At 37.4% G+C, this 21578-nt stretch overlaps 1 protein-coding gene across 1 annotated transcript; it reads right to left on the minus strand.

Annotated features, from left to right (window-relative positions):
* Positions 1–4965: 4965 nt before the first annotated feature.
* Positions 4966–20406, minus strand: LOC101744474 (EGF domain-specific O-linked N-acetylglucosamine transferase). Its single transcript, XM_004929252.5, has 8 exons — positions 19915–20406; positions 19244–19334; positions 14408–14508; positions 14057–14233; positions 12735–13009; positions 11879–12213; positions 10914–11016; positions 4966–9164 (listed from the first exon to the last, which is right to left on the minus strand). Exons 1-8 carry the CDS (start codon positions 20231–20233, stop codon positions 9000–9002), a joined length of 1566 nt encoding a protein of 521 aa, XP_004929309.2. The 5' UTR covers positions 20234–20406; the 3' UTR covers positions 4966–8999.
* Positions 20407–21578: the final 1172 nt, after the last annotated feature.

Consider the following 21578-nt stretch of genomic DNA (forward strand, 5'->3'; position numbering starts at 1 on the left):
GTAGACACATTCACGACGCAGCTACTCTTCAGATGTTAGGTTTCATTGGAGGCGCTCAGGTAGCTGTTAGTAAATCCCAACCTTCCTGGCTGAGTCCTTGCTCGCCCACTTGTCCTTGTGAAACTGGAAAGTCTCCAAAATTGAAATTGAAGTTACTATCTTATAGCTCAACAGTCAGGACTGCTAAATACCACAGAGGCTAACGAACACTGTTTTTGATCTTTGAATAAAAGAAATGGTTATTCCCAGTTGTATTCACTAAATTAAAGCAAGACAATATCTATATATATATAAAAATCAATTGCTGTTCGTTAGTCTCGCTAAAACTCGAGAACGACTGGACCGATTTGGCTAATTTTGATCTTGAATTATTTGTGGAAGAGAAGGTTTAAAAGGTAGATAGATATGAAACTGCTCGGAATTAAATAAAAATAACAAGTTTGTTTTCCCTTTGATGTGTCCCCCGTCAAACGGATTTCCCTTGTTTGTTTTAAGTTTATTTTATACAAAAGTTTAGGTATTTTATTTATCGATTGAGGCACTACGAAGTCTGCCGGGTCAGCTAGTTACCTAATAAAAAAGAAAATTGGTTGACAAACAATAGAGAAAATAATACTTAATGTTTTAACTTATCAGCAAAAAAAAATACAAATTATTTCCATAAAAAATTTATATAAAACAATAAAGCTCATCAATGATTGTTCCCCGAAGAAGAAATCGGTTAACAAAGTGAATAGGAGAAGAAACGATACTTAGCTACTTCCGTCGTCATATGAAAAAAAAAACTTCAAACATAAATTCTTCATTGCACCAAAATCGTTAAACGCTTCTAAAAAAATAAAGAAAACAAAATCGACTGACAAACACCGCAATAAGTAGTACTAAATTGCTTTCCCTTTGCCTTTTTATTGTAACCTATATAAAAAAGAAATGTTGAAATGAGTTACGTCGCGTTTACACTATGAAATTAGTTGCATGACATTAATTTCACCAAAAAATCGCGCAGGGCACGAAACTAATTTCCATGCATGAAATTAATGCATGCATTACGAAAGTATTAAATTACACGTGAAACTGTTGGTAAAACTAATGTCACGAAATTAATTTCACGCCACTAATTTCGTAATGTAAATTCGGCTTTAAGTACTTTGGGATGAAATTAAATGAAACGAGATGAAGATGGGATAAAATAAAGGCTCAGTAAAAGAGTTATTTTTATTTGGTTCAATTTAATAGTGGCTGTCATATTTAGGTAGGCAGCGGCTTAGCTCTGTCCCTGGCATTGCTGAAGTCTATGGGTGACGGTAACCACTCACCATCAGGACCGTATACTCGTCTGCCTACAAGGGCAATAAAAAAATATTAAAAATATATATATTTCATTACTACTATTAAATTCAGTCCACGCCAAATGCATACAACAATGAATATTTACTTTATAATTTTATACACAATTAAAATGAAATAAAATGTAACGAAAAATAAAACAATGAATCCAAAATTCGTTGAAAAGCTTATACAAAGCCTATACATGCATACTAAATCTACTACTAAATCTTTAAACTATTATATATTAATATGAGCTTGCATTATATCAAACACTGTCTGAATTTTCGTCTAAAATAAGCAGTATAAAGCAGGACTTAGACGTATGCGTGGGCGTTTTTCACAAACAAAATAATGATCGGAGTGGAAATTTCGATGATACTTCACCTTTTCGCCCACGGTGAAGACGTTATAAATGTTGTGAAATATATGTACAATCCTAGTTATCTCTCTCGGTCTAATTCAAAGTTGGTATTGTAAAAAAAACATATATAAAAAACATGGGTGTATCTTTGACAAAGGTGGAAGCCGAATGGTCTACATAATTATACTTAGAGTGGAGCAGTCACGAGGAATGGTAAGACGATCGCCACCCGCTCCACTGCATCACGTCGCCTCTATCGCTTTCACGTCGTGGTTATCGCCTCAATGATAATCTGCATATTGCGAACCGTTATTGAAAGCCACAGTACTAGTTTGTGCGTGAAGGCTACAATAGCGGCACTTTAATCTGATATTTATTGACCGCGATCGAATGAACCTAAGCCTACCTGTGTGACCACCACCCAGTACCTATCTAATAAGAAAATTAAACCAGTATATCTACAGTAACCCAGCGCATTACTTGTTCGATGCTAAATATGATCTGCCTTAAAATAATAATTGAAATAAATTTCCAATATGTACAAACTTGGTGAAATTAAAAATGAGTGAAACATTGAAAGTGGGCGTGGGCTGGTGGCAGGACTCGCGCGCGCCTCCTATCAGTGATCAATTTCGGTTCCAGCGAGATTATCTTTTGATCGGAGTAATTTCTCTTCGGTCTCGTTCTTGATAAAATCACAGGAACAACGGTTTGCATCGTTCTGCATAATTATAAACTTCAAAATTTAACACACGAATTCTTCGTAGGAAATATATTTAATAAATTTTGTTATGTTTATCGCAACATATCAATAAATACATAGGGATATTAAATTTTCCGGTGCAATGTTTAAAATGTCCCAAAGAGGATGAAATCAGTAGAAAGCGAGGCAATCAGAAACAATTTTCTATTAGTAGGTATTTCTCTTTGGACATATTCCGACAACAAACACGATCGTCTCGCGAGTCGTGGGAATGCCCCAGTCGAGTAACGGACAGACGGACAAATGATGTTGGGCGATCTATTGCCTGTAATTGATGACGACTATTGTATGGTTTTGAAAGAGCCACGAATGTTTGTCTTCGTTCTCTTACCTTCTGTTTGTTGGTTGCTATTGTTAATCTCGAGCCTGTTGCCTTAATTCGCTTTGCTATTATACAAATAAATACTCGTATAGTCAAGATTAATTCTTTCTCTTGTAGTAACAGTTGGCATTCTCAGGTGCCGTTAATCCACTTGACATAGCAAACATGCATCGGTTCGTTGTGTAACTAGTATAAAATGGTTTCAATTTGTCTTCCTGTTTGCCTGTTTAGCGCAGAGAAACCAAATGGACGATCTTAATTTGATAACGTTTAATCTTAAATTCAGATCGACCATTTTGTTTTCCAATTTTAAATAGATAATTAATCGAGTTTTGCAGTTTAAGCAAAGTTACGACTTGTTGAAGTGAAACTTCCTTATCGGCGTTGGAAAAAAATTTACCGTCACATTTTTCGGTTACGCGTCACTTTTTTCCGTTACGCGCCATCTGTTTTGTATTCATGTCTATGATAATAAAATCCTTTTGTTTAAACTTTATCTAATTTAACTTTTTTGTATTCATGTCTATGATAATAAAATCCTTTTGTTTAAACTTTATCTAATTTAACTTTATTTAACCAATTTCTAGAAAGTTGCATGTAGATCATTTTTCGAAAAATAAGGCCATAAACAAGTTTCACTTCTTACGTGTGTACACTAGTACACGCACACATTTTTTCTTTTTCATTGCCACCTTTTTATCAATTTTTGTATTAACGTATCCTTAGTCCGTGACTACAAAGACCATATAGTATTCGAAATGTCGGAACTAACATAATAACAGTAAAAAACGCGAGATTAAACCGTAAATGTAGTTTCAATTATGTCTACGAATTACGAAGGCAGCGGCTTGGCTCTGCCCCTAGCATTGCTGAAGTCCATGGGCGACGGTAACCACTCACCATAAGGTGGACCGTATGCTCGTCTGCCTACAAGGGCAATAAAAAAAAAAAAAGAAAAAATCAAAACCGAGGAAAATACTGTATCAGTATAGGTTATAAGAATCTTTACATACTCGTGAATCGAAAACTTAAATATTGAAGAGAAATTAAAATTTATATTATGATAAAGTGCAATAAATTTGGTGAAGGCTATCGTGATAAAATATTGTAAATAGCAGCGAGCGCCGGCGCCTGCGATTGTTATCTGGTACATGAATGAGCAACGTCGTCGCATCGCCGACCACCCCGAATCGCTGCTACCGGCTATGTGCACATTGTCTGCTATCTAGAACTTTACTAATACCTTCTACTGTGGATATATAGGTAACTAAGAATGAAAACATACGTAATTTAGTAGTTTCTTTAGGAATGGTCAAGAGAATAAAAATAAGAAAACTAATCCAGGTTGCCTCACATTTATACCAAGCTACCTCACTTTTTTTTTCTCGTCGTGGGCAGACGATCTTACTGCCCACCTAATGGTGACTGGTTACTATCTCTCATGGAACTCAGCAATACCAGAGGCATAGCAAAGTCACTACCTACCGGCGAGTATTCCGTGTAAGCCTCGTTTGAAAAAAGACCTGTCATGGCGTTCTCGCCTTTTTTCTGGTTAAAATATTTACTGGTGGTCTTGTGAATCCGCACGGGTAAGTACCACCACCCTGCCTATTTCTGCCGTGAAGCAGCAATGCCTTTCGGTTTGAAGGGTGGGGCAGCCGTTTTAACTGTACTAAGATATATTAGAACTTATATCTCAAGGTGGGTGGCGCATTTACGTTGTAGATGCCTATGGGCTCCAGTAACCACTTAACAACCAGGTGGGCTGTGAGCTCGTCCACCCATCTAAGCAATAATAATAATACGTCAAGTGATTTCATAATCTTGAGAAGACTGGCCTAGGTCTAAAAACCCTAATGAACTGTCCTATAGGATTTAACAAGTTATGTATAGTATTTATAGAGAAATTTAAAGTCTTATATATTAATTAATTCTCCCTTTACCTTCAGCTAAGAAAGGTGAAAACTTCAATCTCTTTTCATAACTGTTCCTAATTTATAATTTTATTAATCAGAATAAATATTTCATGGGAAAATTAGTTATTCAAGTTCTGATTGCCTGTTAATAATCGAAGCAGTGGTCTGACGTGATGACATTATATAGATTTTATCCCTTGTAGTTTACCGGGAAGTTATTCGTGCGTTTGAAAAGGGTTTTTAAAAATGCTTATTTCATGATTAAAAAGAAACATTGGTCTTTATTACAAATTTATTCATTTAATAATCACAATAAAACAGTAAAATGCAGGAATGATTAGAAATTGTCAATTAAATAATATAAATACAAATATTTGTTTGAATAATGATTAGATTATGTTCCGAGTTTAAACTATACGACTAAATTGCATTATTTAATTTTAATATTTAATGAGCTGAGACAGATCTGTTCCTTCTAGTTTTTTACATATTCATTATAATATACTCAAATTTTAATTGTATGTTCAAATTATCATTGTTATCAATTTTGATTTTTTGATTACGATTGACCATGTATTTTCTTATTTATACACTGTATACACTCGTGGACAAATTTAGGTTTAATCTCTATTGTTGTAATTTTCGTTCGTACTCGTCGCAAACAATTATTACTGATATTCTATTAAATTAAATATATTTGCATTTGTAAATGAACTAATAAAAAAATCCAAATCAATAAACTTGATTGTCACAAACATTTCATGTACCTTTTAAAAACAAAATTGCGTTCCTCTAAATTTGTCCATAAGTGTAGTCATCGAAAAAATATAAAAATCAATATTTTGTTACATAAAGTTCGATATGTCTTGACGAACGTACCTACACATCAACAAAGTTGCAAGCACATCTTGAACCGAGAAATTTAAATATGATGAATCTCAAAGTGGTATAAACAATACAAAAATATAACAGATGCGTCATACATCCCTAATCTACACGAATTATCACTACTACTTCTCGACTAACCGTATCCGTAGTATATTATACTGTTTACTTTCGTCTTGAGTAATGATGATAGAACGAGTTGTAACCCCCTTCAACTCGGTACCACCATCCTGCCTAATTCGCAAACCACGCTTAGAGCAATCATTGATTCCAAGCTGAACAACTGTCAACGGCCTTTCAAACGAATGTATAGCTTAACTTGATATATAATAGTGAACAAATTTAAATAATAGTTTAGACTACTATTTTTATATAGATAAGATTATGAAACATTTAAAATAATGCTCGAACTTATTTAATTAAAAACGCTTATAAAGATTTTTATTTTCAAGATGGAATCTGGTCGTCCCAAAAAGTTATCGGTCCGCAGCCCGAGGGCCGACCGGCGCGGCCTTTCGTCATTAATTTACTTCTGTAAATATTGTATTTTCGTATTACAAGATCGTTTTACGATTCAATACTGTACTCCTCAGTATATATACATACACATATCATTTTTAATTTTCTTTATCATAATTCTTCCTTTTTTTATTGCTCAGATGGACGCCCGAGCTCACAAGCCATCTGGTGTTAAATGGCTATCTAAGCCCATAGACCATAGACATCAACAACGTGCAGAGTACGACGTGCGAGAGATAAGTTCAAAGTCTTAGTTATATAGTTGAACGGTAGCCCCACCCTTTAAACTGAAAAGAATTACTGCTTCACGGCAGAAATAGACAGGTCGGTGTTACCTATTCGTGGGGTCTCACAAGACGCTCTACCACCATATTTTACAAATTAACATAATTAACATTCTTCGGTTTTATCCTAGATTCATTTACACATCTCGTTTGAAATACTAGATCTATTGCAATAAATACAGCGCAGCATCGATATTATTTAATTCATATCAACCATAATTAGGTATGTTTAAGCCCACAGAGTTTCTCACCGGATCTTCTCAGTGGGTTGCGTTTCCGGATCCGGTGGTAGATTCTGCGAAGCACTGCTCTTGCAAGGACCAGTGTTGGCAACACTCCCGGTTTGAGCCCCGTGAGCTCACCTACTAGTTCGGGGAATTTAGAATAACCCCTAGAGGTTACTAGAATTGATACGGAAAAAAAAAAATGTTTATAGCTACTAAAGTTACGTTTCTGTACACATTAGTTATGACCGTCGAGATTAAGAGATTGGCATTCGATCGTCAATAATTTAAACAGATACAATCCGCATCCGATCGCATCGACAATTAATCTGTATATCGCGAACTGTAATTACGGAACTTACGTTCGAGAATGCTGTTACAATTAAACTAGCGGTGCCTTCATGAAAATAATAAACAAGATTGCATCGGGAAACATGTATACGATCGTTCATCAATAAACAAATAAACATTAAATTTATCGATATGATACAATGAGTGTACGTTTCTCACCAATTATGTATTCATATTTCATTCGATAAAATGAAAGGTTGTTAATTAAAATGTACCTTTTCGCGGAACCTAAATAAAAGTAATTTTGCATAAAAACTTAGTTCTGGACATTAGAGAAAAAAAGGTCGAATATTTATAATTTTAAAATGAGCTTCAATCGGCTATTGAACACTATAGATTGGGGACGACGATATCACCTTAAGCGGAGTATAGTCCCCGGCACGTAACTTGGCAAGAGTCGTTATTTAATTACATAAAATTATATGCGGGCAATAAAAGTGACCATTTTTTTGTTGCAATGTGCACTATGCGCGACCTTACCCCCACTACGCCAAAACCGTACCAACTTACTTGCCGCTTACTATATATTATGTTTCACTGTCACACACAAACTATCATTCAAATTATTCAACAATTTCGCAAAAATAGGATCGTATATTTTTTACTGCTTAGATAGACGGACCTCACGGCCCACCTGGTGTTAAGTGGTTACCAGAGCCCATAGACATCTACAATGTAAATGTCGCCACCCACCTAGACATGACTTCTAAGGTCTTCGTATTTACAACACAACAGGTGCCCCACTCTTCAAAGCGAAACGCATTACAGAAATTCCTTTATAAAGTTTTAATGACATGACTGTCTCTTTGAATACCAGCATAATTAATTGAACTTACCTCCTCCCTGATAAGGAAACCAACTCTTAGTGAGATGGCAGACATTTTTTTATACGCAAACATTTTTTTATAAAACTTAAGAAATGTACTGCAATAAGTAGGATTTTATGCTTTTGCTTACCAAAATTTAAAAAATTCAAATGCATTTTTTTCCTAACTTTTTTTTTAATAACATTAACGAAATGCCATCAAGAAGAAAGGAAATAAAGCGAAACATCGCATTTGGGTTAATAACTCATTGGGTGTAGGTAAGGACTTTGTGGTACATTTTTTTTATATTGATAATCGGTTGCATGTCCAATTTTCATCTCGAAGCAGTTGTGCAGAAACTAGGGAAAGAGCTCTATGTAATCTTGACTATATCATTGGATAACTTGTAATGATTACATTAAAACAGTCACAGAAACAAATACATAAACAAAGACAAATACATAAACACTTAATTACATTTGTTTCTTATTCTCTTTGCCTGTTCAAATAAATGAACTACATTTAAAATTAATACATATTTGTGTAAAAAAAAACACAAAAGAGCCGCTCCTTGCAAGTGCTAGCAGCTACCTGCTTTTTTTGCAACACGAATAAAATCAGTTGACGTGCGGGGTCGATGACCTCGATAGACGCGAGGGAGAAGTCTATCAACTGTCTTTGTCTTGCCTGTAGGTCACGAGTTCCCAAAACAAACAGCACTATACTAGCTTACCTAATAAACATTGATTTTTGCTGAGATTGTGGCTCACACACTGTTTAAATTAACACACAATTTACAATAAATTTCTTATTAAAAATTTTAAAATCACAATATGACTGAAAACTTTTATATACTAAGATTCTTATAAATCACAGCTAAGTTAATACAATAGGAAAATGGACGGTTTTTTTTTAAATAAACTAAGCCAAGATCCGTTTAACGGTCAGCCGGAGCTGAAATAAGCGACGCAATGAGCAACCATAGATAATATTGTACTGTTTATAATTAATTAGCAACATTTATAGTGATCGGTGTAAACTACGGGTCAAGAGCGGGAGAAAATATTAGCTTAGAGTCATTTTATCATACAATCACTAAATTATCTTACCGTTTTAAAAAAATGAGAACAATTCAGTTTTTTTTTTAAATCGTTCTAATCACTTTTAGATTTAACTTTTACTAGTGTCCGGTCGCTTATTTACATCGTCGTTAAACAACATCAATACTTATTATTCCTTCTATAATTCTTCGTGCATTTTAATAAGAGACGCTTCAACGAAGTTCTGAAAGTCTTGTCTGTTGCGCACGTACTCGGCACACTTCGCGACCAACCTCAAGAATTCTTTGACGTCAAACGAATAATTGGTGAACTTTGCATGTGAACCACCACCGGGACTATGACCCTAAAAATATATATAAATATTAGCAAAATTTATGTTCCCACCGGTCCACTGGGTTTCTCGCCGGATCTTCTCAGTGGGTCGCATTTCCGATCCGGTGGTAGATTCTGCGAAGCACTGCTCCTGCTAGGGCCAGTGTTAGCAACACCTCCGGTTTGAGCCCCGTGAGCTCACCTACACGCTAGGGTAACGCTGATATAGCCTCTCAAGGCTATCAGCATAGGTAGGAAAACAAAAGTGTTTCCATCGACTAAGAAAATATCCTCCGTCTGCTAAAACTGTATTTTAGTTTCAGAACTAAAGAGTGTATATAGTAGTCTTTTAAACTGACAAAATACCTAGTCAGGTCATAAGTATTGTCACACAGTAAAAACTTTTCTTTTAGAATGCTGGTCACAAAAAAGTTTATTGAATTCGAATTTCGAATTGTTCATGAAAATAAAAATGTATACTTTTAGAATTTGACTCATTTTTAAATATGGAGTGGACGCTTAAAGAAGACCGTGTTGCAGTTATTGCGTTGCATCGTTGCGGTTACGCGCCAATTCAAATTTTTAACATATTGAAAAATTTGAATATAACCAAAAGATTCGTTTATCGTACCATCAAACGATACAATGAAGACTCTAGTGTAGATGACAGGTCAAGAAGTGGTCGCCCTCGGTCTGTTAGGACTCCAGCAGTGATAAAAGCTGTGAAGGCGCGAATTCAAAGAAATCCCAAACGTAAGCAGAAACTGTTGGCCCTTCAGATGGGGTTAAGCAGAACCACGGTGAAAAGGGTGTTAAATGAAGACTTAGGGCTTCGGGCATATCGAAGAAAAACAGGACATCGTTTGAATGCTCGTCTAATGGACCTGAGACTGAAGAGATGCCGCGCTTTGTTGAAGCGGTACGCGGGAAAAAAATATCGGGAAATTCATTTTTCGGATGAAAAACAATTTACCGTAGAAGAGAGCTACAACAAACAAAATGATAAGGTGTACGCACACAGTAGTGAAGAAGCTAGCAACCGTATTCCGCGTGTCCAACGAGGTCATTTTCCATCCTCGCTCATGGTATGGTTGGGGGTTTCTTGTTGGGGCTTAACAGAGGTACATTTTTGTGAGAAAGGTGTAAAAACGAATGCAGTTGTGTATAAAAATACAGTCCTGGCGAACCTTGTGGAACCTGTTTCTCATACCATGTTCAATAACAGGCACTGGGTATTCCAACAAGATTCGGCGCCAGCTCATAGAGCGAAGAGCACACAAGACTGGCTGGCGGCGCGTGAAATCGACTTCATCCGGCACGAAGACTGGCCCTCCTCCAGTCCAGATTTGAATCCGTTAGATTACAAGATATGGCAACACTTGGAGGAAAAGGCGTGCTCAAAGCCTCATCCCAATTTGGAGTCACTCAAGACATCCTTGATTAAGGCAGCCGCCGATATGGATCTCGTTCGTGCTGCGATAGACGACTGGCCGCGCAGATTGAAGGCCTGTATTCAAAATCACGGAGGTCATTTTGAATAAACTTTAGTGTCATAAGAATCTATGTTTTGTTAAGTTCATTTTGGTATATGAATGGTTACATAATGAATAAACTTGTTTCAATTATTTTACATTAAACATGTGACAGAATTTATGACCTGACTAGGTAAATATCATTACTGCTCTATATATATATTATAACTATAGTCAAGACCAAGCAAACATAATTTGCAAAAAAAAAAACTTACCTTTTAATATTTAAATACACAAACAGAACGTACCTCATCTTGTTGGACAAGTTTTGATTTATCTTCCCATGTTACGTATTTGAGTCCTCGAAGTCTACTTAAATCAGCATAGCAGTTAGGATCTTCACAATTGTATCTGAAACAATCAAAGCTATCAAAAGTGAACATTGATTTAGTCGTAGATTGCTGGAGAAGTTTCTTAACGCGTTCGCGTGAGCAACCTCATTTCTGAATATTGCTACTGTGGCGCATCTTTTTCCCATACAAAGTTTAGCAACGTCTAAAAACGTCCCGCCGTAATACGTATATCCTATGATGATTTTTTAGGGAACGCGGCGGTGTAGGCTATGAAAATCGAATGTTTTGCGGCGCTAAGTACATGCGCTATAGGAATTTGCCCATAAAATAGACGTCCAAAGACGTTCCGACAAAATAAATATGATAATCTAGAGGCCGTCATATGACGTTGCGCCATTTCATAATTCTAAAAACACGACGTTGTAAGACGTTGCTCACGCGAACGTGTTAATTATTCAATTAATTTTAAGGGCACGATGGCCTAGCAAAGTTCACAATGAACATTTTATATAACAGATATCAGGACCAAGATTCGCCTCCAAACATAATCAGTGTGCACACAGTAGCTGTATTTAGAGCTAGATTGTAGAGGATGGGAGAATAACATAAAAGATCTACAAGGGACAAAGTGCAGTGATTTTTTGTGGGTCCTAAGAAATCGGATAAAGACGAACCCTTTCATCGGCCCTTTGATGTTGAGACTTCGACCTCAAAGTAGGTTTTATCACTTTTTATATAAATCCGAACAAATAGTATAGAAAGTCGTTAGTAAATTGAAGGCCTAATAGGTCTTCATAAAGATAAATGATTCATAAAAATCATATTAGTATTGTAACAACTTTCATCATCTATATTTAATATTTGTCGGTCGCAACGAAATGAAAAATAATTTATTAATATGTATTTTTTTAAATATTTACATTTCAAATACCGCTGCCCAATCAGGTAAGAACAGTAAATGTGTCAGACCGGCTCCATGCATTCCAATGAACACATCAGTATTGTGAGTTATTTCTAGCTGCTTTGTGAATGAAACTGTCCTGTCATAGACAACGCGTTGGACATAATAACCATCTTCTTTGAGCAAAGCATCTACAATTTCTTTCTCATTTAGAATTGACCTATATGTGGTTCCTCTCGATAGGAGAGTAACTCTTACTCTATCATCGGTACGCATATGCAGTTTTATATTCAAAGAATGCAGTATGTGTTTAGAAAAGGCATGAAACAATCCACTTCTTTCGCATCCGTATATCTGGAATATACAAAAACGTACTTGATTAGTTTAGTTGATAGTTGAATAAGGAATCGTGCTGATAGACATAGGGATAAGATTTTGATTAAAGCTTAGGAACAAATTTAGAGGAAGACTAAAAACATTATGTATGTAAATAACAAAATATTATTTATGACAATTAAGTTAATCAATTTGGTTTGTACCGTTGGCATGACCATAATATACATTTCTAGTGCAAAGCAATCAGAGGTTCTATGCTGAAGAGCGAGATGGTCATTATGCTAATAATTTTTCAGTCAGTCAGTCATTATGCTAATAATTTGTGGGTCAGTCAGTCAGTATAAGTATTTTTTTTTAAACCATTATTCAGTTCTTTCATCAAGATTCAATTTTATTAATCAGTAAATTCATAATGTACTTTTTTATTTTTTATCCTAGCTTGTCCTGCAACTCTTTCAGCATCAATTTTATATTCCTTTTCTTTTTTAGCGATTTTGAAAAGAATTGTAAAATTATTTAGTTATTAAGAGGATACTTACTAGAGGTGTGTTGTAGTAGAGACCAAAAATCATTCTTGGCAGAAGCGGGAACACTGCATTTTTAAAACAGACAACTTTTCCTCTAAACCTCTTTAAATCCCAAATCGGATTCTCAGTGAACGCCTTAAAAGCGTCTTTGAATGCAGAATCATATGTAAATGTTTCCCAAACTAGAATATGATTGTTTCTAGTAAATGTTGATGGATGTGTGGAATTTACGTGTAGCGATGCATACAAATTGAAAAAGTCACAAAAATGATGATACATATTAACAGCTGAAATAAATAAAAAAATCACTATAGTATTTGTGTTTTAAGAATCCCTGATTAATTTGTTACAAAGCTTTAGCCTGTAAATAAATATCTACATAGAGAGACCCCGAACACCAAATATCTTTCACAACGATACCGACTACGGCCGATAATCAGGCCCGGAAGCAAAGGTTATGCTAATCGATTACTACCCTCTTGAACAATGTGGCTATTACGAAAAATCAATTAATAGCCTCAAGCTTGAAGTCGCCGTGGCCTGACGGATAAGACGTCCGGCGCATTCGTATTGAGCGATGCACCGGTGTTCGAATCTCAGGCGGGTACAAATTTTTCTAATGAAATACGTACTCGACAAATGTTCACGATTGACTTCCACGGTGAAGGAATAACATCGTGTGATAAAAATGAAACCCGCAAAATTATAATTTGTGTAATTACTGGTGGTAGGACCTCTTTTGAGTCCGCGCGGGTGGGTCCCACCGCCCTGCCTATTTCTGCCGTTAAGCAGTAATGCGTTTCGGTTTGAAGGGCGGAGCAGCCGTTGTAAATATACTTAAGACCTTAGAACTTATACCTCAAGGTGGGTGGCGCATTTACGTTGTGGATGTCTATGGGCTCCAGTAACCACTTAACACCAGGTAGGCTGTGAGCTCGTCCACCCATCTAAGCAATAAAAAAAATATTAAAAAATCTATTAGACTATGCTATATTCTATTTTATTAACCAGCAAGACCTTTTTTACAATACTAATGGTTTATATTTGTTTTTATTAATTTACTTGAAGCGCGAGATTTCTCTAATAGTACGAATGATGGGTAGTATTATCGCTAATGACAGTCTAGTTTGTACAGTTTTTATTTAACTATTTTTTCTTTTATAAACTGTTGTACCTTTTCTAATGCTATAAATATTTTAAGACAACTATCACTCTAAGGACCATAATAATAAACCACAGAGTACCTATCCAATACTTCGACCTTTCATTAGGATCTTATATTATAAAATACAAGTTAGGATGGTGTATTAAAATTTAATTAATGTTCTATTTACCAGCATCAAGTTTCATGATGTAAGTTGGTTTATCTATGACAATGTCACACATTCCATCTGCTATTGGCTTTTTAGGAGTTTTGACGAAATTCACCATTTCTGGACCCCATGACTGTAATGCACTCATATGTTCTGCCTCCTTCATAAGTCTATCTGAATAGAACTTACAGTAGCCACCTGAAAAATAATTTCAAACTTTGTTTTATTTTAAAATGATTGCCGGAGCGCTACTATTATTTTATACACATGCAATTTAAGCACGAATTAAATTTATTTAATTATATTAAGTAAATTAATTAAATTGATTAAATTAATTAAATTATTTGAAAAAACTACGAAATTTTACGATACCTATTTGTCCAGCACTGAGAATATCAGTTTTATATCTCAAATTATCACCACGACCCACAAGGCCAGTAAAATTCAGCATTATATTTCTTCCCCTGCAGAACCTGAAACACAACACTTCCATTTTATATTTTGTTATTTTTCTCACGTTCACTTCTACATAGAATATTTGCAGTTAAACCATCATGCGAATAGCTGATATTGGGGAACATTTCTACCATCAGGAATAATATTCTCCAAATTCATGATTGGGACCAATATTTGGACTTTTAGTCAAACTATTTAAGTCATACACTCTCATGTTAGTGGTCGATATGATTACGGCCTGCTGGGCAAAAGTACTATTGTATTTTATTTAATGTGCCCATAAAATATTATATAGATTGTACATATAAAAATTCCTAGCAGTAATTCTTCATTTCTTCGTAAGATTCCTGTACACACCTATAGCAGTTATAACTGCTCTTTGCCGTTAAATGAGTTCATGTAGCCCTATTCCGCATTTCATACAAAATAACTCCTGTTTAGATACCTTTAAATTCGAATCAATCATCAATTTCATTTAAGAGTGGTTGGGGTCCAGAACCACTCTTAAACCTCCTCCCGGGTCGGACTGCCTACGATTTCGCCTTGGCCTACGGCTTCTCCCAGCTGGTGACACAGCCCACCCGTGTCCCAGATATCGAGGGGCACGAACCTTCTTTGTTGGATCTTCTGCTAACCACGGATCCGGCCGGATACAGTGTGGTGGTCGACGCTCCGCTTGGATCGTCTGATCACTGCCTTATTCGTGCTGCCGTACCACTCTCTCGTCCTGGTCGTTGAACGACGACCGGGTATCGTAGAGTTTGGCGGTATATGTCAGCAGATTGGGATGGATTCCGTGAATTTTACGCATCCTACCCATGGGGGCGGTTCTGCTTTTCCTCTGCTGATCCTGACGTCTGTGCGGACCGTCTTAAAGACGTGGTGCTCCGGGGGATGGAATTGTTTATACCCTCCTCTGAAGTGCCCGTTGGGGGTCGCAGCAGACCCTGGTATATCAATGCCAGCAGGGATGCTGCACACCTCAAGCGGTCCGCATACGTGGCATGGGATAATGCCAGGAGACGTCGGGATCCTAACATCTCAGGGGAAAGGCGGAAATATAACGCCGCTTCCAGGTCCTACAAGAAGGTAATTGCCAAGGCGAGGTCGGAGCACGTTGCTAAAGTTGGCGAGCGATTAAAGAGCTATCCCTCCGGGAACCGTGCTTTTTGGTCGCTCGCCAAAGCTGCAGAAGGAAACTTTTGCAGGTCTAGTCTCCCACCACTGCGCAAGTCCGATGACACTCTGGCCCACAGCGCGAAAGAGAAGACTGACCTTCTGGTCAAACTCTTCGCCTCGAACTCGACTGTGGACGACGGGAGTGCCACACCACCGAACATCCCCCGGTGTGATAGCTCCCTGCCGGATATCTGCTTCACACAGCGTGCAGTTAGACGGAAGCTCCGACTCCTGGACGTCCATAAGTCAAGTGGGCCAGACGGCATCCCCGCAGTGGTTCTGAAAACGTGCGCCCCTGAGCTGACACCTGCGCTAACGCGTTTGTATCGCCACTCTTATTGCACTAACAGGGTTCCGTCTTCAGGGAAGACCGCCCACGTCCACCCTATCCCCAAGAAGGGTGACCGGTCGGACCCGTCGAGCTATAGGCCTATCGCGATAACTTCCTTGGTTTCCAAGGTGATGGAGCGAATAATAAATACACAACTCCTGAAGTATCTTGAGGATCGCCAGCTGATCAGTGACCGACAGTACGGTTTCCGTCACGGTCGCTCAGCTGGCGATACCTTACTCACAGGTGGGCTGAAGCCTTGGAGAGCAAGGGCGAGGCTCTTGCTGTGAGCCTTGATATCGCGAAGGCCTTCGACAGGGTCTGGCATAGGGCACTTCTATCGAAGCTACCATCTTACGGAATCCCCGAGAGTCTCTGCAAGTGGATCGCTAGCTTTTTGGATGGGCGGAGCATCACGGTCGTTGTAGACGGTGACTGTTCTGATACCATGACCGTTAACGCTGACGTTCCACAAGGTTCGGTGCTCTCCCCCACGCTTTTCATCCTGTATATCAATGACATGCTATCTATTGATGGCATGCATTGCTATGCGGATGACAGCACGGGGGATGCGCGATATATCGGCCATCAGTCTCTCTCGGAGCGCGGTGCAAGAGAGACGATCAAAACTTGTGTCTGAAGTGGAGAACTCTCTGGGGCGAGTCTCCGAATGGGGTGAATTGAATATGGTTTAATTCAACCCGATAAAGACACAAGTTTGCGCGTTCACTGCGAAGAAGGACCCCTTTGTCATGGCGCCGCAATTCCAAGGAGTATCCCTGCAACCTTCCGAGAGTATCGGGATACTTGGGGGTCGACATTTCGAGCGATGTCCAGTTTCGGAGTAATTTGGAAGGCAAAGCCAAGTTGGCATCCAAAATGCTGGGAGTCCTCGACAGAGCGAAGCGGTACTTCACGCCTGGACAAAGACTTTTGCTTTATAAAGCACAAGTCCGGCCTCGCGTGGAGTACTGCTCCCATCTCTGGGCCGGGGCTCCCAAATACCAGCTTCTTCCATTTGACTCCATACAGAGGAGGGCCGTTCGGATTGTCGATAATCCCATTCTCACGGATCGTTTTGGAACCTCTGGGTCTGCGGAGGGACTTCGGTTCCCTCTGTATTTTGTACCGTATGTTCCATGGGGAGTGCTCTGAGGAATTGTTCGAGATGATACCGGCATCTCGTTTTTACCATCGCACCGCCCGCCACCGGAGTAGAGTTCATCCATACTACCTGGAGCCACTGCGGTCATCCACAGTGCGTTTCCAGAGATCTTTTTTGCCACGTACCATCCGGCTATGGAATGAGCTCCCCTACACGGTGTTTCCCGAGCGCTATGATATGTCCTTCTTCAAACGAGGCTTGTGGAGAGTATTAAGCGGTAGGCAGCGGCTTGGCTCTGCCCCTGGCATTGCTGAAGTCCATGGGCGACGGTAACCACCTTAAACCAAGTTTACGAAAATTATTGTAGAATATCCAACAACTTCAGATTGCTTTCCTAAAGCAGAAGCTATATGAAAACACGCCATAGTGCGTTTGGCTTAATTGTGCAGGTTTTCAGACCGCAAAAAAATTCACATGATGCCAGCTGATTGAAACATACGCACACTTAAACTGAGGACACACACATGGCATATTGAATTCGAACAAGTTCAGTTTCGTCGTGCGTGTTTCGAAATCGCGTACCTACTTGTGTCAAATCATAAGTACTGATCCTTGTTTCAAAGATAGGATAAGATTACAATGATTACAATGGAGACTTCGACCTCACATCTCAAAGCAGATGGTGGTATTCAAATTATAATATCAATGAGTTCAAATATGATAACCAATTAACACCAGGTGATCCATATGCTCATCAACTAATGAGTTGAGAATGAAAACAAATGAGTTGCTCGCTCCGGGCATTTCAATATCGTAGTAATTGTTACGTTATAATACTCATTGTAAAAAATTCATATTTAAAAAAATAATAATCTAATATTAAAAAATAAATAAATAATAATTCCATATTTAAAAAAAAAAAAAAAAGACATGCCCGCTGAGTTTCTTGCCAATTCTTCTCAGGACGGAGGCTAGTTCTTGTGAATTGGCGGTAGTTCTTTTGACGTTCAACAAGTATGTACTTTCATTTATGTTGAATAAATTTTTTTTTATTTCATTTGATTTGATCTAATGTACAGAAATAAAATTAAAATAATAGTTCTAGTTCTGCTACACAAATGCCACTAGTCTCGGTCACCAGTGTAGTCTTTGAGTCTCGGGCCATTAAGACTCCACCGGTCTCACTAGTCCGCTCTGACTGTGTCACCATATCAAGCTTCTTTTGTCTTTGCAATAAAGGTACAATAATAATGCTTTGCAATTAATAACATTCGCCATAGTAAGGTTTAAATTTGCAGAAGTTTTTCAGCTTTATGTCCTCGTGATATGGTTGTATTTTTTGTTTGAAATGAGTTGAAGAAATTTCTTATTCTCTAAAATTCTGATGCGCTTAACTCAATAAATGGCCTAATGATATTTTTGTCGTATAAATTCAGGGCATAACAGTTGAAACAATTGATGAATTTTTTTTTTTTATTTTTTTTTTAGTATCACTGTGTACCCTTCTATACAGTAACCCCTCTACACTCTTAACTCTGATAATGCGATTTTATATTATACAATTTGAGGTCCCAACTATAAAATGGGAATAAACCATATCATGTGGGAATTTCCCACATTTCGTTTCCGAACTATGAAATTTGATTGAAAATTTGTAATAATTTGTAGTTTGTAATTAATTTTGTGTGACTCTGCACATTGTGTAATTGTCTTTTTATAAACTTAAAAATTAGGTTAAAATATTAAAAAAATAATACTAAAAGTTTCAATTTATGAAAATAAAAGACATCATAAGAAAAAGTTTAACGTGAATTGTTTATACATAGGGGTGCATTTTACAACAATAGTCTTACAATGTGTTTTGCTACAATGACAAACCAATCCATTGTATCATAATAGGGAGTACTGTATATTGTTTTGCTATAAGTGTTTGGGGTTTTGTAGAAGAAAGCTCATGTTTGAGTTAAGCATCAAGTTCATTCTGTGCACTTTTTACACCCATATTTTTAATCAGTTTTTTTTATCAGTATAATAAAGCATTAGCAAGCAGCTTTATAATTATATCAAATCGAAGCTGTCATTGATAATAGAATATAAAATATGTTAAATGGACAAATTAGTCTTATTAAAATAGTACCTAAGATATTTTGAGCATTCAAGCGATGTATCATCAGGGTATAGTGCTTCACACATCACCATCAAATCGTCGATTTGTTCTTTAACATAACCTGTAATTAAAATAATTGAACTTTAATTAAATGCCAAGTTCTCTACTTTTTAATCTGGATAAAGAGAAGGTTGATGGGGAGAAAATGGACTATAAACAAATTTAGATTTACTGCAATTGCAGATGAAACATTCTTACAAATGAAATGTAAAAAATTGCAATTACATGTAAATTTTTATAGACAGATAAAATGGATGGCTGAATGTGATACTCTTGAGAAATTTCACGTGAATAAACTTTATGTAAGAATAAGAAACTTATTGAAAGTCAGTACAAGCCATTGTAAGATAGATTTAAAATAAATAACCATCATGGGTATTCTATACAGCTTATCAATATTCTCATTTTCAATTGGGTATATTTTAGAAATCACCTTGTGTGCGCATCTGTCACAAAGCAATATTTGTGTTCTGGTTTGAAGGATGGGACAGGAAGGACATAATATAATAATATTACACAATTGAGACATAGACCTCATGTTTCGAGGCGGGTGAAGGTATTCACGAAGTGATTTCTGTGGACTCTGGTAAACACTTAGCACATGATCCTGTTCATACTAATAATAATAATAAAAAGCTTACCAAAATCTGCTTGTGTGTAAAACGTATCATATTGGGCTTCTTTCGTTTTAACCCAACCTCTGTGATCGCCAGGACACACTGGGCGCACATGATACGAGGATTTTTTATCACAGTCTCGTTCATAACCCCAACACGATTTTGCACCCAGCGAACTCTTGAAAGGGCAGCTTTGTTCCGAATTGCAGGTTTCAGCAATTTCAGGAAATGCATTAAAAACGAATGGAATATGTTGCGGAGGCAAATTTAATTCATTAAAGTTAATTGATAGTGTGTGAATGGGAAATAATAAAAAACATAAAAATTCAATCTGTTTCGTCATATTTAATTCTTTTCACATCCAGTAATCTTAATGGATTATCAATATATTAAGAGTAATATTATTTGCGAATAATTACCACACAATAAAATATGTAAGACCGTTGATTATTTACATGTGAAGTGGATACAACAATTTTGAAATGTTGTTAGCACCAAGTGTCGTTTGTCAGTGTCATGGAAAATAATGCAACAACCCAAAAACGCAAAAGGGTCTATTAATAAAATATCTCTTTTGAAAATCTCATGTATATTACATTCAACACCTCATTAGTGTGTAAAAGTGAGAAAGTGAATAGTATTATTTTAATATATTTCATTTTAATTGCTTTGTTATTATTCCTACACGATATTATTCCTACAACGTGGAAGTCAATCGTAAACATTTGTTATGCACGTATTTCATTAGAAAAATTGGTACTTGCCAGCAGTATTCGAACACCAGTGCATCGCTAGATACGAATGCACCGGACATCTTATCCTTTAGTCCATGACTTCTGAAATATCTAGAAACTTTGTTTAAATTATTGTATAAATATCCAACTTCTTAAGTATCTTGAGGATCGCCAGCTGATCAGTTACCGGCAGTACGGTTTCCGTCATGGTCACTCAGCTGGCGATTTTCTTGTATACCTCACACATAAATGGGCTGAAGCCTTGGAAAGCAAGGGCGAGGCTCTTGCTGTGAGCCTTGACATCGCGAAGGCCTTAGACAGGGTCTGGCATAGAGAACTTCTATCGAAGCTTCCAGCTTACGGGATCCCTGAGGGACTCTGCAAGTGGATCGCTAGCTTTTTGGATGGACGGAGCATCACAGTTGTCGTCGACGGCTGCTGCTCCGATACCATGACCATCAACGCTGGTGTTCCACAAGGTTCGGTGCTCTCCCCCACGCTTTGCTTACTGCATATCAATGACATGCTATCTATTGATGGCATGTATTGCTATGCGGATGATAGCACGGGGGATGCGCGATATATCGGCCATCAGAGTCTCTCTCGGAGCGTGGTGCAAGAGAGAGGATCAAAACTTGTGTCTGAAGTGGAGAACTCTCTGGGGCGAGTCTCCGAATGGGGTGAATTGAACTTGGTTCAATTCAACCCGATAAAGACACAAGTTTGCGCGTTCACTGCGAAGAAGGACCCTTTTGTCATGGCGCCGGAATTTCAAGGAGTATCCCTGCAGCTTTTCGCGAGTATCGGGATTCTGGGGGTCGATATTTCGAGCGATGTTCAATTTCGGAGTAATTCGGAAGGTAAAGCCAAATTGGCCTATAAAATGTTGGGAGTCCTCAACAGAGCGAAGTGGTATTTCACGCCTGGGCAGATACTTGCGCTTTATAAAGCGCA

This window comes from Bombyx mori, chromosome 4, assembly GCF_030269925.1.
Source record: "Bombyx mori chromosome 4, ASM3026992v2".
NCBI classification, from domain to species: Eukaryota; Metazoa; Arthropoda; class Insecta; order Lepidoptera; family Bombycidae; genus Bombyx; species Bombyx mori.